Genomic DNA, 26,880 nt, shown 5'->3' with positions numbered 1-26,880 from the left:
AATTTTGAGTGGTCCTATATGGAGCCCAGAGTTAGACTTGGTGGTTGTTATGGATCCCTTATGGATATTCAGTGATTCTATGAGATATAATTCATGAAAGGTTAAGTACCGTGGATTCACAAAATGCATGCTGTTATCAAGGATGTACATGCACTGCAGGAATAGCCCATTAAAAAAAAAAAATCTAGCCTTTCATTTGCATCTTTACTGAGGAGCAAAAGGCCACAAATTGTTCATTATTACTGAAGCTGCCACAAGGAACATATAACTTAGATTTTCTTTTCTTTTTTTTTTTTTTTTCTCCAGCATTTGAATGCCAAGCTTGTTAGACGACTGAAGTCCTCCCAGATAAAATACATTCTGTGGTGCTTCCCACCCTAGCTTAACAGAATGGAAACACTGAGAAGGGAAAAAAAAAAAACAACACAAAAACAAAACCAACCAACTTGGATAATGAGCTCTCTCAAGCTACTATCAGGCCCAGCTCAAAGCTGCATCCTTCTGCTTACAAACATCATTGTTTGATAAGTCTGCCATGTGCAGATTTTTCTTTAAAAACTATAGAACTTCAACTTACTCAAGGGATTACCATCCTTCTTCCTTAAATGATATATATATATATTTATTTTTTTTTAAGTTAAAATAAATTAAAAAATAGCCAAACCTCAGTCCTCCCCAACCTAATGGAATCAAAGTGTTTTTTGTTTGTTTGTTTTAGGTTATCACTGCAGAAGGTACTAGGAAATTGCTAGTCAAGTGTTTTATTAACAGATGGAAAATGTAGGCAATTAATTTATGCATGGATAAAACACTTGTTTTTCTAGTACCTTTCCTTTCCTGCCTTCCTACAGCTAAGAGTGAAGGTCCATCTTTAAATAAAGAACAGAGAAAAAAAACCTCCCAGACTTAACTAAAAATGTTTGCAAAAAAAAAAAAAAAGAAAAAAGAAAAAGATTTTCAATGCAATACTCCCTTTTAAGGTTCTGTTAAAATCTTCACTTCAAGATTTACGTATACTTTACTATGTTTGGTTACAGAACACCCAGACTATAAGCCACCAATCTCTTTGTGTGGTTATGAAAAAAGGCTGTTGTAAAGAATGCAGAAAAAAGTAACAAATATTTATTCTTTTGCAGGAAGAAAGCCTCCTCACAAGGAGCCACGATCCCCAGCATGCTCATGTTCTGCTCTTTCACACTCGCATGAAAAGACTCATGGAACTGTCACAGCTGTTTACAGATGACAACATCTTGAAGGAAGACTAGAAAATGGTCTAAAAGCAAGAAAACGAGTGATTCAAGGCTTTCGTGAATTTGAATTCATACCTAAGGCAATGAACCTGCCATAATAATGAGGCTAGGGTTTTATATATGCTTATGCAAAGTAGTTTCCAATTCTGAAGTTAATGTCTGGCCCTCAGAACAAATCCATGACAATCATTTGTTTCAAGAAACAGTTGGAACGCTAATCCTACCCAGAAAATAATAATAATAATAATAAGCTTTTAGGGTAAAATATCAACTTCAGTCCTCAAAACTAAAGATCTAATGAAGTCACACAGCAAATTCCAGCTACAAGTGATTCACCTGCCCCTCCTACCACGTGTGCGGATGTCAACCCTTACAACACCCCACTTCTTTCTGGAGAAAGCTTCTGTCAGCTCACACTCACCCATTCAGTATTCATTGAAGAAATACACTGCTTTATTCATTCCTCTGTGCCCTCTGCATCTGATGTAATGGAAAGAGAGCCAGAGATCGTGAGCATACAGAGCATGCTGAAGCCCATTTTTCTTTATCACTGCTGTACTCACAGATGGAAATAGCGATAAAAAAAAGTGACCCATAGAGTGCTCTGCAAACCATTCAGTGCCGGAGAACAAAGTGACACCCCTAAAGCAAGCAGACAGCTCTTTGCAGCAGTTCAGAGGGTAAGTATGCCCCTAGTAAAAGCAGGAAATTTCTCAAGCTTGGGAGGGATGCAGATCCTTCACCTGCTACAACGGACACCAGAGGTGACCACTGTTAAAAGTCTCTGCTGTCTGGCTCTTCATCTGCATGCTGTCCAGGAGTACCTCCAAGCAGGAACGTGGATGCAGAGATACTCCAAAGGCAGAACGCCCCAAACGGAGCTCCATTCCCACTCCAACCCCCACAAGATGACCTCATTCCCTGCTGCTCTCCCATTGACTCTCATACTGAAATACCTCTCCCACAGCCCTTAGATATATCAGCATTTCAATACATATACAAGTAGATCCTGAGAATCTCAACTGAAAAAGGGTTCACCTACATTTTCTACTTCACATACAACATGCCAGTTATTGTCCCCACTATCTCACAAGTTTTAAACTTCTTTACCCCCAGAAACTGGACAGATGTCTCCTATGTAACCCTGCAGGGTTCTTAGGAAAGTGATAAGGAGCAACAAGTAATGACCTGCAGACACAAGTGAGTTTGGATGAAATACCAGACCCTGACCCTTATCAAACCTTCAGGTGAACTTTCAAGAGATACACTGACATCAGACATGCACGTAGACAGTAAGGAATTTGCTGCTGTGGAGCAACACACATTAACCAGGGTTAAACCTTGGGGGTAAAGGTTATACTTAAGGACTTAAATTTCAAAGCAAAGGCAGAATGTGTTGCACCATTCAACAGTAGTGCAGTGAGTAAGGTCATACTGAACAGTGGAAGAGTTGCTCCTCCAAAAATCAAAGCCCTGTTACAGAGGGCTAGAGCAAAATATTTGCATTTGGTTCTAAATATCTATCAAAAGAGCAGTAACAACAATACTTATTTGACAACCTTAAGATGTAAAACATAACTTCATGCAATGTAAAGTCTCTGTCATTATTTGCTTGTATTAATGGCAGCTATTTAAATCTACGCATCTGCCTGCACAACAAGCTCTGTATTAGGAAGAACGCATGCACATGCAATAGTAAAAGTAATTTACAAATACAAACTGGGATCTGGGGGGACATTCATAATACTGACTTCCACGTTATTTTTATGTAGACAGGGTTCAAGATTAGCAGTAAAAACTGCTTGAGAACTGTGAGGTATTGTTAAAAAAAGTTTCAGTAATGTATTCAAGTTGGAAAAATTATCCTCTCGCCCACTTATCAAGCTACCGAGCGCAAGAGACAAACAGCTTCTTCATTTACATCAGGTAAATCATGTCAGTGTCAGAAACTTAAATATTCCCCAGTTTGCAAAAGCAAATCTCATAACGCTGTGTCAATATTCATGAGTTAATTTTAATATGTAATACTTATCCTATCATCTTGTCTATATGCAAGCACTCGTTATACTACTTGATACACAGTATCAAGCATGAAGGAATCAATTTTGAACTCTTCTCTTTTGCAATTGCACACCTGTACCAAAGTTCCCCAGATACTGTCTAGGTACTCAGTTCTTCATTTTTCCTTTTTTTGTTCTGTGCAAGGTTTTGCATGTGAAGGTTATAATGTTTCTCTCTGCTCTCCAAAAACACTAGAATAAGTGTCATAAACATGACTTTATCTGAACAAGTATTAGAATTCACTTGGTTAAACATACGATGCTTTCTAGATTTCATGACACAAAACCGTATCCTAAAATGGAGTAATACCCCAGACTAATATTCTATATAATCAGCAGCTAAACATTTCAGAAACCTCTATTAAAGAACATCATATTCCACAAATAATATTAAAATCCCACTCCTGCATTCAACTATACATTGCTTTAATTCCAGTTTGAACTGGGTAATCTCATAGTCCTTTCTGTGGAAGTTTACCATGCTACCCAACAGATAACCCTCTCTGCTCCTTATAATCTATGAACCTTAGAAACAATTCTTGGCCAACACGGTAAACTCACTCAAATCAACAGTGAAAAAATAAGTCATTCCACTTCTTAAAAATAAACAAACGAAAAAATACACACACATACACAAATATATATCAATCAAAAAAAAAGTATATACATTAAATATATATATATATTCTTATATATGGTATATATATGGTATATAAAAAACATCACATTTAAATCTAGCTGTATACAGCTGACATCTACTTTCAAATTCAATATCTAGGGCTATTTTCTCTAGTTAAATTGAAAAAATTAGGAAAAAATAGATTACTTCTGCACTAAAAAAAAAAAAAAAAAAATACAGGATCTGCCAGAAATACAAGGTCTGAGATTTGCAGAACAGTTATCAGCTTTCTCCATTTACCTGTTTATATATTAGAGACGCAGAATAGGTTAAAAGCATGCAACACATTTGAGCTGGCGTTCTTTTGCTATAACCTTGAATCCACGTTTACAGAATGATATGCATGTTCCAGTTTCTTTTTATGATCCTAGATGAACTTATTTTTGTTAAATAAAGGTCCTGCTTTGTCAGTGTTACTATATGTGCTTGTTCTTCCTCTTGCCACAACAGTCTACTAAGTGCAATCTTACTGTTTGCACCGTTTCATCCAACACCATTCCTGGTGCAGCTCATCCCTTGAGAGTATCCTCTCTTTATTCTAAGTTCATTTTGAATTGTTCCACAAAGCGCCCTTCAGACAAGCAGACTTCAGATGAAAACCAGATTCCGCAATACACCCATTTTAAAAACCTGCAAAGCCTTGCTGCAAAGGGAACGCTCTGTAATTGAGTCCCCTCTTTGGATTTGCCCAATTGTGTGACTCAGATTTGTCCTTGCTTCTTCACGCAACAGGAAGGCTGTGAACAAAGTAAGATGCATTCAAAAAACAAACCCTTTGCCACAGCGTACTGTTAAGAAATTTTTTTTTTCCAGTACATCTTTCAAACTGAAGCCAGAGGTCTGAGAAAAAGCACAAAGATGTTCTTTCTAACAGTAAGGTAGCAGAGCTCCCTCTATTGAATTAGCTGCCAAAAATCTCTTCAATTTTCTTTTTTCCCAAAAAAAAAAAAAAAAAAAAAAAAGAAACCACAACAGTTCCCAGACAGGACTCACCTACCAGAAAGGCAAGTTGTGTCAAAGAGATAACTGAAGGCAGGGGCAAAGCCACCAGACACAGCTAGTTCCCAATGAGTGCTGAAGGGCCACTGGCTCACCAGGGCTCCAAACGTGGAGATTCCAGTAGTCCACAAGATCCAGGGAGACACTTGAAACTTTACTGATGCTTAAACACTTTCCCTTAGGGCTGAAATTGCTACAGTTAATATCCATGTTTAATAATACTAGGGAATTCTACTGACTGTACTACTACAGCACACGATGCAACACATGAAAGCTGTTTGAGTAGTTGCAGTTTTCCTTTCACAATAAGAGGTTAACTATACACAAAACGACCTAATTGAAAACAGGTGATACAGATACATAGGCTGCAGAAACACTCATTAAATCACGGGCTGCACTTTTTGCTTGTTATCAGGGGAACAGCTTAGTATTTCCATTGCTATTGAAAGCACTTCAAATGCTTTCTAACCAAACATTACAGAACTGTTCTAACCCCTGATAACCTACAAAAATCATACCCTAAAGCTGCTCCACTCTCCATCTCCACGGTTTTATCACGTCCTCCTTTTTTACCTCCCAAAAGAGGCATATTTCTTATCAAAATAAAAAAAAAAATACCAGCTTAGTAGAAATAGGAGTAGTTTTAATAAGTAAATACTTATTTGCCTTTCTAGAGACAAGCAAGCATGATAAGGAATGAAATTTTATCTTAAGCTAGGCAGATATTCCTCTGCAGAGCCACCACCTTAGAGGAGTGGATTAACATCCTCTGGGGCTGGGCTGACTCTGATTTAGTCTCAGCAACATGCATTGGGGAAGAAGAAAATCAAAACAAAGCCAGAAAAGAGAGAAGGAACAGAAAGTTGATCTGATCACTGCCAGCTGCTGATTGTACTAGCTGCACTATGATCTCCTCTTATATAAGAGATGAGATTCATTTTCAAGAAACGTACAGCCTCCTTCAATATTCATACTGTTCTTAATAAGGAGAAGATACCAAGATAAAGAACGTGTAGGTCAAAGCCTTGTCTTCAGGGAAGATAATTTCAAATCAAGGGGAGTGTTCAAATGAAATGAAATGATGTTCACTTTTCCTTGGAAAAAATCATGCTTTGCTCAAGTCAATTCTAATTATCACCCCACAGCATTTACAGTTCTTGGAAGATTCTCTCATTTGAGCATTGGTGCATAGAAGCGTAACTATTTTTCTTGAAAGCAGAAGAGCTCAGGAAAAATCAGCATGCTGCAACAGGTACTCAATTCTCTTACAGGTGTGACCTTACAGCTTATGTGTATTTCCAATTAAAAAAATTACATTATCAAAGTGGAAAAAAAAAAGGCTATCTGCTAACCAGAGGAACTTTGAGGAGCACTGAACTAAGAGATCGTGAAAAAGAAACCCAGATTATTAGTGATATGAAAAACCAATTTCTACAGTCAGCATGGTAACATAAAAGAGAAGCCCTCAAGTGTGAAACAGCATTGCAGAGCCACCCTATCGGAGACTATTGTGCTTGCATTCATATGGTGTGGGTCACAATCAGGAGGGACTGAATATGGATCATCTACTGTTGGGAGATTCAGCTATGGGCTCAGTCTCTCAAGTGTCAACAGGTCTGAAGCACAAATAGACAGGCCTGGCATCCTCCATAGCTGTCTCCTTTGTTTCCAATCTCCTTCTGTTTCACTACTGGCTCAATAATCAGACCAAAACCACTTTGACAAAAAAAAAAAAAATACAAAGAGTCCCTGTGGTAGTATTCTAATAAAAATCCCATGATAGTGTAATGTGGTATGACTGGCAAGTACATTAAAGCTATTGCCACTACAGTAATCCTTAGTTTTAGATTTGTACCATGCATTACTAGGTAGGACATTATGGAAATCTGTAGTGAGCACTCAATAGCACAAGACTATAAACCACATTACAGAAGTAGGATATTTGTAAGAAAATTGAGAGGATATGTTTAACCTTATCACAAAGGTGTAATTTGCATTATGTAAAGTAATGGCATTTTCATTATTTTCCCCTTCATGTATCAGCTTGCACAGATACTTAGAGATTCAGTTCCCCAACACCTACAGCTGAGAAAAGCCAGCCAATAGCTTTATGCCTAGTACTCCAAGAGCTGAAGCTATTTACCCTGGGATTACAGATTAGCACCCTAGGTTACATTCTGTAAAGAAAATGGATGGACCTATAACTAAGAGTGTTGACTCTTGCACAGGTTGGGAAGCGGAAATAAGATATCTCAGAATTAAATCTGACTTACCACAGAGATATATATTTCATGAACATAACAAAACGTATTTTTTCCAGTTAAAAAATTGATTGTTTGGTTCCCATAAGGAGCTGAAGGGCTTATTTTTCTCTAGTCTGAAATTTCAGAAATGTATAGACCTGGATGATTGCTGTTGTTGCCCTCTGTGTGCCAGAAAACCAACAGAGGAGGGGCAGCCCAGGAAAATGAATTTCTAACAAATTCTTACAAAAGAACTTGAAAGAGTTTATTACAAAGAAGTAGCACTTCCCAAAACAAAATCATTTAACAACTTCTAGCTCACTTGTAAGGAAGTCTCTGTGCATTGGATAACAGAAACACAGCAGATCGAAACAAAATATACATGGCACAGATCTCTTAAAAAGCCTTGTGAACTTCAGGTCTTAATACAGAAAATCAGTTTTCTTAGATCAATGTCCTGCTAAATATACCAGGAAAAAAAACAAAAAAAAACCAAAAAAACCAACCAACAACAACCGTAGCCACCAGTGAGAACAAATTAATCACCCTGTGATTAAGAAGGCTCCATGTTGCCCTTTCATTATCATGACACAGTTACCAATGTTTAGTAATACAATGCCAAATGAGACCCTGATCTTCAGAATAATCATAAACCAGAGACCAGGGGAGAAGGGGAAGCACCACAGTTAGCTCGTGACTGAAAATGGACTTTCTTTCCACATGCAGACATCTTCCTAGAAGAGCCCAAGCATTTAAATGATATTCTCATTTACTCAGTCATAGAGTTAGCCTCCTAGCCCCACACTTGGGCATAGACCACTTCATTTTTAAATAGAGCTCTTCTTAGGCAATATCTTCTGCAAAGAAAAGCTCAATATTTCTCATAGGAATCCTCAACCAGGCTGAATATTGCCAGAGAGATCTATACCTAATGCACATTAACTTTTAATATGCTTTTAATAGTTCAACCTGTGCTTGCCATATGCAAACCTGAAGTGAAACTCTCCAAAGCCAAGCGTTGTGATAGTGATGTATCCAGAGTTTGTGGTGAACGATGGTAAACTGGCATGACACAACAAAGATTGCAAGGAGTAAGGAATGTGGAATAGGCAGTAATGCCAAAAGCTTAACAAGTATTGTTTTTAAGTATCTTTTGTCCTCAGGGAATAGATTGAGAATGCAAGGCTTAAGTTATAAATAGGGCTTTCCAGACATTTTCTGTAGGCTGGGAAGGTTTCTGATCTGAGGTGGGGCTGTGTTCTCCCCCCATGCATTTGTTCTGCTCGATCTTCTCATCGAGAGGACAAGAAAGCAGAGCAGAGAGAACTCCTCTGTAAACGCCGGATGGTTTACCTCCAAACTCTTTAGGTAATAGCTCGTCCAATTCCATCTCTTTATAGACCTCCATCAGTGCAACCCTTAAGATAAATTATTTTTATTATTTCAGATTTCCTTTGGAGGGTAAATGTGGACAGTCACAGTGAGTGAAATCAATTCTTATTTACGTTAGCAGGAAGTGGGACAGAACTCTCTACGGGGGACACATCTTGCTTCATCGCTGAGGTGCTTATCTCTCTGGATACTCCACATGCCTTCAGCATTTGATAACATGAAAAATCTTTTCCAAAGAGCTACTCTACACCACAGAGATCGGCACTGACTGCAAACTCTGCTGCTGAAACATTTGTAAGCCTTACTGAGATTAGACGCTGTATTTGCCAGAGCAAAACCAGAGCAGAACAGACTAATACAGTGCTTACACTTCTATTCCTTTTGGATCTGTGTTGGAAGCCTGGTTGGTTGTGTTAGGTGGGTTTTTTTTTTAGGGTTTTTGCGTTTGTTTGTTTTTTTAGTTTTTTTCTTTTAGCTATTCTAATAGAAATTAAAACTTGAGCTATGCCAACAAGATAAGGCTGCCAGTTCTCTACTTAACTGAAGCACATACTAAGTAAGCGCGGTTATATGGCTGGTGAAAAGGGGCTCCTGAAGTGCTGTCCTTATCTCGCTGCCGCCTATAAGCGGTTAACCGAGGAGCGCGCAGCAGTGAGGCAGAGGCTGGCAATGAACGAACGCCAACTCCACGGCTCCTGAGAGCCCCGCGCTCTCGGCACACACGAGCAGAGCCTTTCCTCCAAAGCAATACAAACTACTGCCACAGGCTGACGCTCTTTCTACAGGAATAATGAGACGCTCTCCGTGCCGAATGCACAACTCCTCACTTCCCCAGCTTCTCCCTCAGACTTCACTTTCACGCTCAATATTTACAAAATAAAACCTACGAACGTCTGACGGCTGCAACGTTCCCAGCACCGGTGGGGGACGCGGCGCTCCCCGAAGCGCAGAGCAGCCACCGGTACCGCGGGACCCGCCCTCAGCAGCGCAGCGCTGCGCCCCGACCGCGCTCGGGACCGCGCGGCGTTGCGGGCAGAGCGGTCCCGGCTCCGTTCCCACCTCTCCCGCCCGCTTCCCGGTGGTTGTAAGGCGCTGCCACGGGACACGGCGGCTCGCTCTCCCGCATCCCGCTTCCCCGCATCGGCCGCCGGGGTGAGGCGGCAAGAGCCGAGCGTTCCAGCTGCGAGCGGGCGGACGGACGGACGGGAGCCCCGGGGGGCACGGCCACCTGCGGCCCCAGCCTCGCCCCCGACGAGTCCCTCGCGGAACGGGCTCTCACCTGGCGGCATGCAGAGGGCTGCGAGCAGCAGACAGAGCAGCGGGCGGCGGCGGCAGGAGGCGCGGGCGGCGGCGGCGGGGGGCTCCATCATCCCGCCTGCCCGCGGCGGGACCGGGAGGCGGCGGGGAGACGGCGGCGGCACGCGGGGCTCTTCCCTCCGGCTGCGGAGCGCGGAGGCAACTTCTCTCGTTTCGCGGCCGTCCGCGGGCGCGGCAAGTGGCGGGGCGGCTGCTCTCCCTCTCGGCGCGCGGCGAGGAGCGACTCCGCACCGGAGCAGGTAGCGACTTCCCTCTGGCAGCCGAGCGGCGCTCCAGGACTGAGAGCGGCGGCGGGGAGGCGGGGCCGGCTGCGGCGGCGGAGCTGGCCCGGCCCCTCCGGCCCGCCCGGCGCACGCAGCGGGCGGCGGGGCGGGGGAAGCCCCGGGTGCGGCCGCCCCAGTCGGCGGAGCCGCGGTCCCCAGAGCCCCAGGAGGCGCCGCCGAGGGGGAGCGGGACTGTGGGGTTGCGGAGCACGGCGAGCCCCGTGCCAGCCTCCCCGCCCCGCCCCTTCACGCGTTCTGTGTCCGCGGTCAAGGTGTGTGTCGGGTGGGAATATTGCAAATCGCGAGCTTAAAAAATGAAGTTGCCCGTTCTGCCGGTGCGCAGTCAAAAGGAAAGCTCACAGCGGTCGGTGGAGCAGAGGGCTTGGAGGGAGGGAGCTTAGGGCGCTTCTGGCTGCGTGAAGGAACGCACCGAAGGACGAGGGAGCGTGCGTTCGGCGCGTCTGTCCCGAAGATGAAAACGATGCCCGCAGCAGTCATGGAACGCGGACATCTCGTCCGCTGCACGGCGAGGGAGGGCTGGGAGATGGGCGCCCCGGAGTCACACGGCGAGTTCTGCCCGAAAAGTACGCCTGGTGTCCAAAAGCTGAAAGCGTGAATTATGCGCGTCATGTGGTCCCTCCAGAGGGACTTTACAGTAGCGAAATCCGAAGCGACAAGAGCTCTCACTTACTTCATGTGAGCTTTTAGACAGGAACTTCCCCAAAAGTCCTGGAAATCAAAGACATGCTTCAGTAGATTATTCTGCAGATATATTTGCTGTTCTCAAAACATGAGACGATGACTAAAAACTGAGAACACTTCGATATTTCTGTGGTGTAGAGTAGATTTAAAATAGCACCGTCTGTGCATGTCTTTCCCCACGTACTGCACTTGTTTCCAGTAAAATGAGGCAATGATGTTTCACTTTAAGAACTTTAAGTCTAAAGCTTTGTCTTCAACACACATCATCCTTCTATTCTTCCACATTATTATTATCTTTATAATTGCAATACATCACGCTATGCAATCGGTTTTAAAAATATTTTACTTTCTCTACTTACTGCTCATCTGAGCCTTTGTTTTCTGTAGAGATTTCTATTAATCGACGTATTACTAAGCAGATTACAAAAAAAAAAAAAAAAAAAAAAAAACTACTTTTAAGATCAGTAATCTTTTTTTTGTCTTCCTTTTGAAGCCACTTTATAGTACACATTCAGGGTTTTCTTCTGGTATGTTTAAAATCAGCACTGAGTACTCATTAGTTACAATATTTAGTTATTTTATTGCTGCAGAGCCTGGGGATTCCCCTAGAGAGTCTGGGACAGGGCAAGAGGAAATGATTTCAAACAAAAAGAGGGAAGATTTAGACTGGACATAAGGAGGAAGTGTTTTACAGTGAGGGTGATTGAGGCACTGGCACAGGTTACCCAAAGAGGTGGTGAATGCCATGTTCCTGGGGACATTCAAGATCAGGTTGTGCAGGGCTCTGAGCAACCTCATCCAGCTGTTGGTGTCCCTGTTCATTGCAGGGGAGTTGGACTAGATAGCCTTTAAGGATTCCTTCCAACTCAAATGGTTCTATTCTATGAAAATCTTGAGAGGTATTTTGTAGAGTTATATGGTGATGACCACTTAGTCTAGGTCAACATAGCATTTCTCTTGTTTTTGAATTCTGGTGTGTGTTGGTTTTTCTACAGCTCTGGCACTGTTACAAATGGAGGGGCTAATTCTGACTTCTCTATTGATATGGACTAGCCTGATAAAGCCATTGGGATTGTGGAAAAGTCAAACTCTAAAAACTGTCTGAAGGCAAACAAACATAAAAGATGAGAGGGTTTATAGGGCAGAATGAATCATGGTGCACTTAATGTATGTTTAGTTTTTAACATGGCAATAGCGAGTTCAATTTGACAGTATCCAACTAATAAATGGTTTGCTGGATGAGAGAAGTAAATAATGCCCAAGCACCTTGTTTTTAAAGCAGATGAATAGCTGTTCCCTTATTTGCATAAAAATAATGGATAGTATATGTTTTCTGTCAGTGGAAACAAGGAAATGCTTGTGAATGTTGCAAGTAATTTCCAGTGGCATGATATGGAGACTAAAATGTGAGCCAGAGAACAGTGCATTCCAAGCAGGCAAGCATTTTTAAATGTATGCTTATGATACCATTAAAAACATTATTTGATGACTTTTGCTCTCATGTCAATACTGGATGTGCTGTTGAAAGTCTGTAATAAACATGAGAAATGCAGAAGATAACATTGTGGACATAATACTGAAATCAGAACCATGATTTGTTGTGGGTTTCCCTCACTACTTTGTCATTTCTCTTCAAAGCTGTTTCTACCTTTCACTTGAAAGGAGCTCTTTGAATTCTGAGTAAATAGAAAACATCTCAAGCTCAGATTACTCAAATGTTTTGATAACTTTACAGGAATTTAAATGTGATTAGAAATTGTCAAGGTAATTATTAAAGATATCTTTGTGTGCTGTGTCATTTAAACTGTCCTCAGTACTGAGATTTGTAATTAATTCCTTTAATGTCTGTTGGGCTGACACAATATAGATCTGTTTTTTTTTTACAAATTATATTCTTGGGGCATGCTCCTGTTCCCCTTGAAGTTAATAGGAGTATGAGTGAGTCACTGCTCTGTTGGGAGAACAGCAACTGCCTGGCTTTAATGTCCAAAGTAAAATTTTTTTTTGAAGAAGAAGAAGTTAAAACAGTTACTAGTATATTTTTTCTTCTATAGAAAATAACTGTGTTTCAAAAGCACAACTAATAAAAAAAAAAAAAAAAAAAACTTTGAAATATGCTTAATCCTATCAAACCATACATTTTTTATTTATGTGACAAAGTGGATTAAAAGTGTAATCCATTAATAATGGATTGTGCATCATAACAATGAGGTTTTGTTAAACTAAAATATCATTTTCTGATCCCAACAGATGTTTAAAATAGTTCTTTTGGAAACAAATTCCTAGCAATAATAGTAGAGAATGCTGTTGAATAGAGCACTGCTCAACACACCTGGTAATTTAATCCATTGTTAATATCGAGTAGGTAGGCTTTAGTCTTGCATGGAAGTTAACATCATGTTAATGAAACTGTATTTGCTGTTTTGGCTCAGCGTTCAGAGGTACACTCAGCAAAAACAGGAGCCTTCCCTTGCTTGTAACTGCCCTTCAGCCACAAGCAACCATCACAGCCTTGTATTTTGCTATGTCTGGTTCTGCTAGCTTAGATGGACACTCTAGGTTAAAGGTGTTAAAGGTATTCTAACTGTAGATGTCCTTGTTCATTGCATGGAAGTTGGACTAGATGACCTTTAATGGTCCTTTACATCTCAAACTATTCTATAATACTAATCCATAAGATGCAAACATGAAAGGTCTCTATTTGTATTCATTGCAATGTTTTTTCACACCAAGGATTAAAGACCAGTATAACGTACCCTACCAGTTACAACACTGCTGAATGACTTGTCAGCGAATTCCCTGGGATTTGGGTCACATTTTTATGACAACTGGGAATTTCACAAGTCACTTCCCAACTTCTTAGGCATCTGAATACCTTTAAGCACCTGTAAGTATGAGTCAAAGCAGATGAGTGCATTCTTTCCGGTGACTTTGCTTGATTAAGGGACAAGCTTTGGTAGAAGAACAGTCATGTATGTCAAGAATTAAGTTTCTTTGCTCAGTATCGGCACATGAGGATAACTGATAGCAGTGTCTGTCCAAATCAGATGAGTTGTTTGTGGTAGAGAGTGTCTTTAGGTTGCAAGGTATTTCAAACATAGTGTACAACACTAGAAGTAGACCTGAGCTAAAAACCATCAGAGGCCGATGCTGGCTAAGAAGGAAGTTTGCTGATCTGAGTTTCAGCAATTATTTGCAGATTTAGTTGTCTCTAATCAAAGCAAGTAAGACCAATTTTTTTTTTGAATGAGTGAATAAATAAATAATCAAACAAACCTAACAAATTGCAGTGGAAGAATAACTTGGAATCTGTTTCCAGTATTTCTTCTCTGCAAAAATGATCCTACTCAAAACAATCAGCAAATGGCTGACGGTATTGTTATTATAGCCATCAGCATAGCAATTAGGCTTCTGAAACAAACTTATTTTCCTATTACTCATGTCCAATGCATCTGTTTTTACATAATTTAGCTAGGACCAGTACTGTACAAACATTCATTAAAATGACATTACACTTACATTATATTCAGAATATCCACGATGCCTTCAGCTGAGACAAAGTTTTTGTAAAACATGAGTGGGAGGTGGGAGGAAGTCGTTTGAAGAATAGAGGTGGTTATTGTATTTAAAAGTTTGTGATTTTCCTCAAGAAAAAGAAAAAAAAAAAATGAAGAAGAAAAGAAAAATACCAGATTAAAAGCAGCTCAAATGCACAAATAATGTAAGAGCCAAAGTGGCATGATGTATTAACCGAGAAGCGCATAAATAACAAAATTAATCCAGTTGTTCAAGTTGCAGCAAGTTGATATATAGTCAACTTCACTGGCCGCCTTCTTGTCTTTCACAAAATCTTGCAATTGTTTTTTCTTCAGTCTTTTTAAAACCAATTTGTGGCAGTGTTACAGTTCAGCCTGGTTCAGCCTGGTTCCACAAGGGGGCAAAGGGACCCACAGATCCATGCCCAGGAAGGGAAGGGAAAGGGGGAGAAAAGGAAAAGGTAGGGAGACTGGCCTAGACAAGGAAAACAGCAGCAACGAGCTATGGAAAAAACTTAGTTTACTAAATACAGCAATATGAGATAATACAATACAATAACTCCAATAATTAAGCAGTGAGGAGCGTATGTCTCAGAGGAGCTCAGGCAAGGCCTGGCTCTTGGGCACACGAACCCAGGACTGATCATGATGGAGTGCAGTGGGACTGGTCTTGTAATCAGCCTCACCTGGAAACATCTTCCTATCTTTTCCATCACTGTCCATCATGGCTAAGACTTGAACAAAGCCAGTTCTCACAAGATTAACTCTGCAATAACAACACTACCAAATCTGGTTCTCTGTTGTCTGATTCTGCCTGTGCTGCCAGTGCAAGTGCAGACAGCATTCTGCCAAAACAGCAGAGCAGACTAAAGGCCTTACTGGCCAGTATCCTCCTTTTATCTCTGCTGCCATGCTATCATTTTGGGATTATCTGACATCAGATGAGCTGGTGCAGGAGTGAGTTTTTGTACAGCCAAAACAGATTCTGGAGTGTGGGATAATGCAAAGCACGGCTCTGGAGCCATCAGTAGGTGGGCTCTTTCTTGTAGAGAGCCTTTGCTGTGACGCTGTCATGAAGCAATCCAGTAGAGTGACGATAGTCACAGGTACCTTCTCCCATGCCAGCACCAAAAGAGCTTTATTGTGTCACTGTATTCAAAATTAATTTCAGCTTCCTTTTTACTTTTATTTTGGCCTAAAATTTCAAATCCTTACTTGGATCACTGAATTCTGTATGAGTCATGTAATTTTAAAAATCTGTTTGATCAAATCTAATCAGAATACTGATGGTGAACAATTTTCCATCTGAGATTCTTACACCAATTAAGCCTCAAATCATAACAGCCTTGTAAGGTAGAGACTCACTTTTGTTCTGCTTTTCATTTGAGGAATTCAGATGCTTGGGAGAGCATTAGGTGCTTGGCAGCATGGGTCAGTAGAGAAGATGCTGGAGCTGAGAGAGATGAGAAGTTTACTTAGATCTACTTAAAAAAAAAAATGGTGAGTTAAGGACAAAATTCAGAATTCCTGAGTCACCATCCTCTATTCCATGGATGTCCAACCTTTTCACTTGCCTGGGCTGCATTTAGTGAATATAAATTGTCTTGGGCCACAAAAACATAGGTTGCTCCAAAAGCAATACCTCCTATTTATTTCTACGGAATGACAGCAGATACAAAGAGCAATGTAACACTATTTGATAGAGCAAATTCTCAGCTACAAAACCCTATTTTTTCAACATTATCACCACCATTAACTATGCATTTTCACCAGTGATGAACAAGAGCCTGCATACTCACATAACAATCCAACCCACTGTCATCGCTGCAGAAACACACCACCCTCTGCCTCACTGTGCTCACATTTACTGTTTGGTATCAGTAACAATTAAGAAAGTGTCATTGAATGGGTGCAATTTTTTTCTGCATGGAGGAATTCAGTGACAGACTTTTGCTTCATGCACACATCTGTCACACAGCAACAAAATGTAAGGGAATACTGGTGTGAAGGTTCCACCGTTCCACTTCTACTGCCATACCACCAGCATCTGGCTATGATGTTGTGGGCCAACATAATAAATCAGGAAGCATTACTTTCAGAGCAGTCCTTGCAAAATATGCAGTATCACTAATATATAAGTAACAGATCATTTTAATTTTAAATATTTATCTTAAAATATTAAAAAAGAGAAAGAGAGAGGGGAACAAAAACATAAAGCTAATGGGATGATTGACCTTGTTTTTGTGAAACTAACACATCAGGTTGGTGCAATGGCAGTGATTACAATCCTTAGTGAAGTCTCAAGGTGTTGGTCAGAGAGATTTCTGATGAAATTTTACTTTTCCTGTACTTCATCCTTTACAATAATTGTTCAAAATATATGTACTGCAAAAAGGTGATGACATGAATAAGATGTGATTGTGAAGTGAAAGATATTTTTCTTTGCTAAGATAGGGATTATAAAAGTTTAGTTATGTTCAGTACCTGGGAAGGGATAAATACAAGTATTACTACAGGTTGGATGCTGACCTATTGGAGAGGAGCTCTGCGGAGCTGGGGGTCCTAGTGCAGTGACAGGGACAGAAGTGTGCCCTGGTGGCCAAGAAGGCCAATGGGATCCTGGGGTGCATTAAAATGAGTGTGTCCAGCAGGTCAAGGGAGGTGATCCTCACTCTGTACTCTGCATTGGTAAGGCGTCACCTGGAGTACTGCATTCAGTTCTGGGCTCTCCGGTACAAAAAGGATGGGGATCTCCTGGGAAGAATCCAGCAGAGGGCCATGAAGACGGTAAAGGAGCACCTCTCTTCTGAGGAAATGCTGAGCGAACTGGATCTGTTCAGCCCTGAGAAAAGAAGACTCAGAGGAGATCTTATTAATGTTTAGAAACATCTTCAGTGTGGGAGTCAAAGGGATGTGGTCAACCTCTTTTCAGCAGTCTGGTGCAGAAGTTCCGCACCAATATGCGAAGGGTCTTCTTCACAGTGAGGGTGACAGAGCACTGGAATGGGCTGCCCAGGGAAGTTGCAAATTCTCCTTCTCTGGAGATATTCAAGACTCACCTGGACACCTAGCTGTGCAGCCTGCTGTAGGGGGCCAGTTTTGCAGGGGAGTTGGTCTCGATGATCTCTAGAGGTCCCTTCCAACCCCTACAATTCCGTGATTCTGTGATCCTATGAAAAAGAGATTATCAGATTTTGAGTTGAACATCTAATTGGAACTTTATACATTCCATTTGAAAAATTGAAGGTCATGTATTTATATCAACCTAAAATGGTCTTGCAAATGTAAATCAATTTTTTTTTTCTTTGCAATCTCGATACCCCAAGCTGTGGGATATGGTTTACATGCCCAAAGGACAGGGTGCCATCCAGAGAAACCTAGACAGGCTTGAGCATTGGGCTGAGGAGAACCTCATGAGGTTCACCAAAGCCAAATGCAAGGTCTTGCACTTGGATCTTGGCAACCCCCCACTACCAGTACAATCTCGGGGATATAAGGATAGAGCACAGTCCTGCTGGAAAGAACCTGGGAGTACTGGTGGATGACAAACGGGACATGAGCGAGCAATATGCCTAGAAGCCAACTGTATCCTAAGCCGCATGGCCTGCAGGTTGAGGGAGGTGATCCTCCCCTTCTATTCTGCACTGCTGAGACCTCACCTTGAGTACTGCATCCGGATGTGGAGTCCTCAGAGACATGGACCTGTTGGAGTGTGTCCAGAGGAGGGCCACAAAAATGACACATGGGATAGAATACCTCCCCTGTGAGGACATACTGAGGGAGCTGGGGCTGCTCAGCCTGGAGAAGAGAAGGCTGTGAGGTGACCTGATAGCAGCCTTTCAGTATCTAAAGGGGGGCTGTAAGAAAGAAGAGGGCAGAATTTTTAGCAGGGTCTGTGGTGGTAGGAAAAGGGGAAATGGTTTCAGGCTGGAGGAGGGGAGATTTAGATTGATATAAGGAAGAAGTTTTTTACAGTGAGGGTGGTGAGGCACTGGAACAGGTTGTCCAGAGAGGTGCTGGAAGCCCCGTCCTTTGAGACATTCGAGATGAGGCTGGATGGGGCTCTGAGCAACCTGATCTAGCTGTGGATGTCCCTGTTCATTTAAGAGGAGTTGGACTGGATGACCTTTAAAGGTCACTTACAACTCTATGGATTCTATGATTCTATTCTCAAATTCTTTTATCATAGCAGAAAGCTCAACTGCATATTCTTCGCTGCTCAGAAGGTGGCCAACTGCAAGAAATGCTGGGCCTGCTCTACCCTAAAACTAAAGACACTGTTTTTATACAATGTATAAGATGTTATTTGTAAATGTTACATTTACAAACGTTAAGATTGCGGAGTAACACTGGTACTCAAGCCAGAGAAATGGTGGCTGCCCTTGGAAGTTTGTATGCTTGTGTGTAGATCCCAAACTTTAGGAAGGGAAGAAAAGTGGAGGAAGTCATTCAGTGCAGTCATACATCAGAACGTGTTGTGGATGTTCTGCTTTGCATGATAAAAATGAAAATGATAGGAGAAATGGAAAGAAAATTGATATGCTTAACAGACAATTTGGAAGTCAAGAAGTGAAAGAAGAGAAATGAATCTGCTTTACAGTTCATTCTGACCAGTAGACCACTGCCATGCCCATAGGGAAATGCTCTAGTCCCATCTCATCTCCTCATAATTCTCAGCTATGTTTGATAAAGAAAAAAATACACAAGGACATGACGATAACAGAAGCAAGTTCCAAGTGTAGAAATCTGAAATGGAAAGTAAGAGGACAAAAGAGGAAAGGTTAACTTAGAAAAAGAAATGATATTTTTTAAGGGCTAATTATTGCCACTTTTTCTCAATGTGTTTCAGCATATTGCTTTATAAATAGTACAATCAATACAAGTGAGATTCTTGACAGTATATAATTTTATAGAGATGGAAAAATAGGTGATGTGGGGCAAATCCTTGGCTGGTCTGAGTCTGCACTTGATCCACCTAAGGAGAGACCAAGTGTTTTTCCAGGTCTACTTGTGACTTTGCAAAAAAAAAAAAAAAAAAAAAAAATTAAAAAAAAAAAAAAGAAAAGAAAAGAAAAGGAGAGGAAAGGAAAGAGTTGGGAAGGGAAGGGGAACATACAATGAAAATCAGAACTACCTGTAGGTCTCTGTGTGGAATAGGGACAGGACAGCTTGGAATCTTTCATGCCGACACAGGACTTACTTGTACCAAAGGAGATTAGTTACCCCTTCCTTAGAAGCAATTTTTTCCCCATTTTGTTTTGAGTGAGCTAAATAACCTGGATCAAGGTTTGAAGACAGATGAATTGGTGTTGAATAATGGAGGTGTATTGTCTGTACCATACTGCAGAGCTCAGCTCTTTCAAAATACTCCTTCACAGAGAGATGCAACAAAATAAGAACTGAAAAGGAGGAATTAAAATTGATATAATACTGGATTCCCACCGCTTTGCAATTCTAGCATGCTGAATCCTGAATATCCCAAACCTGTACAGTTTCCCTGTGCAATGGGTATTGCATTAAACCATCCTTATCAGTTTCTCCCTCTAGTCTTGTTATTAGAATCAGAACATCTCATGCTCCATGCCTTTTAACATGAGTAAGTTTCATTCATTAACTTGGAGGAGTGGGTCAGCAGGAAATCAATGATGCTTTTTTATCTAGCCATATGTGGAACCATTTACATGAATCCACTGACTACATTCCAGCATCGCAATTTCTTCTCTGCAACCTTTATTGCAGTGTGTCTGCCCCTGCTTATGCAGCATCAGCATTTGCAGATTAGAAAGAGCAATTCCAGAGTAAACAAAAGGGGTTGCTTCTTCAGAGTCTGCCAGCTGCCTAGGGAAGGGATAAGCCTGCCCCAGAGGGCTGGAGTGCCACGTGTCCATCATAACTGCCTTAGAAGCCTTGCTGTTGAACAGTTAGGTTTATGGCAAAACACCTTTGATTTCCTAGTCTTTAACTGAGTATCTGTGCCAAGGCTAACTTTGTCGTATTTTTTTTAATGCTTGAAGATTAAAAAGCTTTTAAGATACCAGACTGGATTGCAGGACATCTTAGGGGGAAAATACTGGAATATCTCTCGTATATGCAGTACTGGTTTCTTAGAAAGTAATCTTAGCCCTCAGGAGGAAGAATACAATGATTACAAATGGTGAAAATAGTTTTTTATTATCAAATCAATAGAAGTGTGCCAACAGATTTGAAAGAGAAGAGGTATAGGAAGTGGGGGTGGGAATCAACCATGTAGGAGTGATTATTATTATACAATATTTTGCACCAGAACGACAACAAAAATGTCTGAAGTGACTGGACTCCCTTTAAATAGATTTTGCTATTCCAAAGTAAGGGAAAGCTCCTGCTACAGGGAGTTTACAGATTAAATACACAGGATGAGAAAAGGATGGCTGAGGGGAAAAGAAATATGTTATTTTTGTTTTATAGATCGGGCAATGAGGCACTGTGAAACTGACATGATTCTCTGGAGAAATAACTATTTACACTTAAATGACCCTACAGTCTGCATTTTTGCATATGTCAAAAATCACAGAAGAGATGTTCTATAAAACTGTTCATCCTTTAAAAAGAAGAAAATTGTAGGATCCATCTAGATTAAAAACAAAACAAAACAAAAAACAAACCCATAAGCCATTGTCAATCTCCTGCAGCAAATATTTCAGATTAAATAAAAATGTCCCCAGATTAAAATATTGCCAAGAAAATATTGTTTTTTAAGGTTAAAGTAAAAGAAAAATATGGGAAAAATCAAAAACCAAAACTTGAAGAAACTTTTGATTTTCAGAAATTAAAGCAGAAATTAAATTAAAATAAAAGGAGATATATTTTGAGAAAAGTCACCTTTTCATTGTCTTCAGGAAATGACAACGAGTACATTGGCAGAAGATATAAGAGCAGGCTGTTAGGTTAGAGAATCTGTTGAGTTGCGTCATAGAAGATAATGCCAGTTACTGGTGCATCCCTATTAGATAGGCTAACTGGAACAGCAGCCCCTTGTGTTTACCATGGCTAAAATAATCAGTGTGATTGTAGAAGTGGCACTGCAGGGGCTTTTTTCATCCAGAATGATGAGAGTTTCTGGTAATTATGGATAACGAATAAACAGTTCTATTTAGTAGTGCTCTGCAGCTCAACAGCTGGAAAACAGTTGTTGTTGGCTGTCTCAGGATCAGGCTCCAAAAGAGGTGGCACATTGTGGATTCAAGGTTCCATTCACTTTTTCTCAGTATGTGCTAAAAGATTCTTCGTGAGGGACTGCAGTCAAAAGAATTCAAACCTTCCTGGAACTAATGTTCTGAAAAATTGCACTTGGAAACAAGGCACAGAGTCTACCTATTTTGCTAAGGGTAGATTTACTAAGAACTCTCTGCTTTTCTGACTTGCATTCAAACTAACTTTTTTAGTCCGTGACATTTTTCAGAGGGCAGTTTATTCCCCTGATTCTATTACCCAGATTTCAGACATTTTCAGACTTACAGCTCTCCTTATTCTCCCTTTGTCATACAGTCTCTGTTGTCTCATCTTCACAAGATGTTCCTCTTACATCTCATTATCTCCGCTGCTGTTCTCTGCCGTCTCAGTTCACATATGCACTTATCTTTTGGTTGTCCCTGCACTTTTAAATCATTTGACTTAGTACACAGGCAGGTAGAAACGATTTAAAAGTGCAGGAAGAACCAAGAGATATCTGTCTGTGTTTCTACCTGCCCACAGACAGACAACCTTCATCCTGCCACTTAGTTCTCTCCCCACTCCTTTTTGTGCAACTACCTCTGGCTCTCACAATAGATGTGAACCCCTTAACTCTGATTGCCACCATACTGACTAGGTGGCAAGCTCAGCAGCATAGTACTCTCCTGCTCCTTAGAAAACCAACTTTGGCCTTGCTGCTTCCAGAATAACTTGTAGGCCATTGTTTGATTTTCTTTTTTGCTTGTTTTTTTTTTTCAGTTCACTCTGTGCCAGAGATGCTACACAGTCATTACAATAAGCAGACTTATTATGGCTTTATATAATTCTATTGATAGATAATGACATACGCAATATAGTGGTCATGCCACCTATTCACCAACAAAATTGTATATCCAATACATAGACCAAGATATGAAGATGCATTTCTACAAGGATACAGTTGTTTACAATTATAAGATGCAAAGTGAAGATCAATTTGATCTTCAGACTAGACTTTCTTTTTCAGACAGTTGTAAAACCTATTTAAACAAAAAAGGCACATCAGCAAATGGGTGTGTTAATCACACTCCTTCTAGACCTTGCACACTTACCTGCTCTTCAGGAATAAATTTTTGAGCATTGATGTTTCCTCACACGAATAAAGGCAAAAAATATATTTAAAAAAAGAAAAAGAAAAAAAAGAAGAAGAAGAAGAAGAAAGAACTTAGAAGAGAATAAATGTGGTGACAGGTTTTTTTATGTGATAGATGAGATGGGAAATTAGAATTTACTTTACTGAAACAGAGCAGTGGTGTACAAAATTTTAGCTTTCCAAGAATTGAGGGAGGGTTTTAGTGAAGCATAAATAGTAGTAATTTCTGAAGTTAATACTGCTGCTAAGTGGAAGAGTTTCCACTTTGAATCACTGCAACTAGTCTTTGCATATATTGTGGGCTCTCTTTTGCAAATCACTTTGGAGAGGGATGAGCCACTTGAAAAGCAAAATCCATTAGTAAGGCAACCAGAAGGATTTGAGTCTTCAATCAAGGTCATGCTGAATTAATGTTGCATTTTTAGATGTTGCTTGATGACATTGAGGATGCCACATCCACGCCATTATTCTAATGTATGAACCAAATTCTGAGATCTTGAGAGGTTCTTAGAGAAGGCATCTATCTCACTCAACTCTGAGTACCTCTCAAAGTAAAAAAAAAGAAGAAAAAAAGAACAAAAAAAGGATGATGATACTTAGGCACATCTTCTGTGAAGTGCTCATCATACACAGTCTTAACAGCACTTTTAGAAAGGATGACACTATCATTGTCTACATTTTTCAGATTAGGAAGTTGAGGCAGCAGAGGCAGTCCTCTTGCCTAAATCACCCAGTAGGTATGTAAAAGACTGGGGGGCAGCCCCATGTATCTTAATACTGCCCTATAATATTTATTATCTAATTTCTTCCTTTCGATGTTGCTGTACTTGAAAGAAACTCTCTAAGTAGGCCACATCTCTGAGGAACTTTAAGAAGTCTGAATCATGGACAAAGTTCATAATTATGAAGTCCTATTTAATGAATTTCATTGTTTTCTATGAGAAGGCTACCCACCTAGCTGATCAAGTGAATCCCATTGCTGTATCTATTTGGATTTTCACAAAGCTTTCAATACTATTTCTCACAGTATCTTTCTGGACAAATGTCCAGCTAGACAAAAACATAGGTGACAGGCAGACAGGGCAGGCTCAAAGTGTTACAATAAATGGGATCACTTCTGGCTTGTACCCAGTCATTAGTGGGGTGCTGCAGAGTTCCAGTTTAAGGCCAGTTGTCTTTAAAGTTCTCATCAATGACTTGGATACTGTATGTTTGCAGATGACATTACATATGGAGTACCTATTGACTCCCTTGTGGGCAGAGAGGTCTTGCTTAGAGATCTTGACAAATTAGTGGGCTAGGTGATCACCCACCACATCAAACTGAAAAAGAACAAATGCTGGATTCTGCACCTGGGTTAAAGCAACACTGAATGGAGGATGAATGGCTGGAGAGAAGCCTGCAGAAAGGAACTGTAGAATCATAGAATGGCTTGGGATGTAAGGAACCTTAAAGACCATCTAGATCTAATCCCCCTGAAATGGGCAGGGTTGCCATCTACCCCATCAAGCTGCCCAGGGCTCCATCCAACCTGTCCTTGAATGCCTTCAGGGATGGGACACCTGCTCCAGTGCTTCACCAATCTAACAACTAACTAATCTCCTCTCTTTTCATTTAAAGACATTCCTCCATGTCCTATCACTATCACTGTGTAAAATGTTGGCTTTCCTCCTTCTTATAAACTTCCTTTAAGTACTGGAAGGCAACATTGAGGTCGCCTTAGAGCTTTCTCTTCTCCAAGCTCAACAAGCCCAGCTCTCTCAACTTTTCTCTGTAGCAGAGATGCTTTCAGCCCTTTGATCATTTTCATGACACTCCTCTGGACCTGCTCTGACTGCTCCATGTCTTCCATGTGCTGGAGACCCCAGACCGGAATGCAGTATTTCAGATGGAGCCTGAAGAGGGCAGAATAGAGGTGGAAAATAACCTTTGGGGATTCTGGTTGACAGCAAGTTGAACGAGAGTCAGTATTATGCCACGGCAGCTCAAAGGACCAACCATACCACGGGATGCCATCAGGCATAACTCTGCCTCTGGGTGGGGGAAGGAGTTGTCCTGCTCTGCTCTGTGCTGGAGCACTGGTGCAGGTTTGGACAACACAATATAAGGACATAAAATATGAGAGAATCCAAAGGAGGGCTACAAAGATGATGGTTTAGAGAGCAAGATACAGGAGAAGGGACTGATATCACTTGGTTTGTTCAGCTCAGAGCAGAGGGAGGCAGAGGAGAGAACTCATGGCTGCCTGCAGCTCCTCACAGGGGAGGTTGGTGAATCTTGGAGTGTTTTGGATAGTTGATGCTGTTCACAGAGGAAGGTTTGTAGAAATTGGCTCTAGTTTTTTTGAAGGAATACCACCTTCCCCATGCAGAGCAGCTGCTGTTACTGATGACTCCTACTGTTTGAACACATGGAATAAAGCAGGGAGAACACTTGAATGTATATATATATGCATATATGGGAAAACATAGCTTGGAACTCATGTTGAAAATTTTTTCCCCTACTGATTGGACTTAATAAATAGATTATGGTAGAGTTTAATATGAAGTTGTGACTTTTACTTGTTATTAATTTATCTATAACGAAACATTCCTGGGTCTTCAAAAGACAGAAATAATTTTGCATAAATTACTGCTAACCCGAATAATTATTTATGCACCTACTTAAGAACATCATGTTTGTCTTCAAAAAGGAGAGAACCATCTTAATAACTGACTCAAGGCAATAGATTTTTGGAAGAGTATGTATTATGTCTTCATTGTCTTTTAGCCTGGATACAGCTAACATAGGCTGTAAAAATTATTCATGAAATTTTATAACTTCATGATGAACCTGCTCTGAGCTTCTATAGTTACATTGCTTTTGGTACTCTAATTGAGTTAGAGTAGCCATTGCTGTGGTAGATGCGCATTATGTAACAGGATAGCTTTCCTTTTGCCATATTCCTAATTAGAAATAATTAGGCTTGATCCCATTTCCATCTTCTGTGCTTTTAATTTCTAATTGTCCAAATAGTGTCCCCTTACTTTAAGGAGGGAGTACTATCTGCAGGCTACAAACCATTTCTCATGGACTTTTTTTGTTCTATAGGTTACTTGGCATATCTCTGATACTTCAGAAGTTATGGTATTATTTTGCTGTTTTTTAACCAAGTAAAATTCTTTGTAGCAATGTCTTAATTAAGGCCCAAAAAATTTCATCTAGTATTCATACTGAAAGTACCACTTCTGGCTTCATTTTTTCCCTAATTTTCTTATGCTAGCACCATCTCTTTGGAAAAAAAATAATAATAAAATAGGTAAAACTGTAAGCAAAGCAAAGGACTTATATGAGTATTTGACCTAGTAACAGACTATAATCTCTATTTTCTGAGACTGAAACTTTATTTGAACTCTCCAATAATGCTAAATCCACGGTTATCAAACTGTTCTGCAATACCGTAGGAGTGAATAAGGCAACTATTTTTTTGAGATATTGCTTGTAATTACTGGAAGAGGTAGGGATATTAGTAACAACATTCAAAAGATTTATAGTTTGTTTGCTGATGCATTGAAAAGTAAGTGCAGATCACCGAGGTTCTCTGTTATGAGATCTATGAATTAATGTTGTTATCCATAATGTATTATTCTCCGTGTGCCTCAAGTCTACATTTAGTGGGTGCAGAGACACACAGAGTAAGGAGGAGTACACTTAAAAACATAAGACTTGCTTCCTATAGCAATCATCTTCACCCTATCTCAGAAATCAAAGAGAAGCCTGTTGTTATTTTAATACTTGATTGGTATCTTGTTCTAAAAAATTGGATATATATTCATTAAATGGAAAATTCCAGAAACTCACGTGTTCAGCTCTTGTACCTTCACCATGGAGCTCCTGTGGAAATTTTAGAAGATTGGTAAACGTGAAATTGAGTTATGTAATAGCTTCAAATACAGGTATCAGATGAGCATAATCAAATTATTTTATTTTTGCTAGTATTTTCATATATTTTTCACAAATAATGCTTCTTAAATCTAATGCACAGATCAGATCTGTTGCACTTGCACATATGTTTCTGAAGTTGAAGAAGAAAAAGATAACGGTAGCTTGATAGGTAGA

General features: G+C 40.4%; 1 protein-coding gene and 1 long non-coding RNA gene across 4 annotated transcripts in view; both read right to left on the bottom strand.

Annotated features, from left to right (window-relative positions):
- Positions 1–10,248, bottom strand: part of ALCAM (activated leukocyte cell adhesion molecule) — a 115,923-nt gene extending 105,675 nt beyond the window's left edge. For all 3 annotated transcript variants that reach the window (XM_090151835.1, XM_090151823.1, XM_090151829.1), the window contains exon 1: positions 9,903–10,248. In XM_090151835.1, the coding sequence (XP_090007961.1) occupies positions 9,903–9,993 (91 nt within the window). In that variant the 5' untranslated portion in view covers positions 9,994–10,248. The remainder of the gene's footprint in view (positions 1–9,902) is intronic.
- Positions 10,249–16,827: 6,579 nt separating this feature from the next.
- LOC149919823 (uncharacterized) lies at positions 16,828–26,657 on the bottom strand. The gene is made up of 3 exons (XR_016463702.1): positions 26,623–26,657; positions 17,501–17,611; positions 16,828–17,283 (listed from the first exon to the last, which is right to left on the bottom strand). It is a non-coding gene; the product is annotated as an uncharacterized LOC149919823 (long non-coding RNA).
- Between the last annotated feature and the right edge of the window lie 223 nt (positions 26,658–26,880).

Source organism: Phasianus colchicus, chromosome 1, assembly GCF_987193195.1.
Source record: "Phasianus colchicus chromosome 1, bPhaCol1.hap1.1, whole genome shotgun sequence".
In the NCBI taxonomy this organism is placed as follows: domain Eukaryota; kingdom Metazoa; phylum Chordata; class Aves; order Galliformes; family Phasianidae; genus Phasianus; species Phasianus colchicus.
Note: the sequence above shows the minus strand (reverse complement) of the source record. Positions and strands in the feature narration are given on the sequence as shown.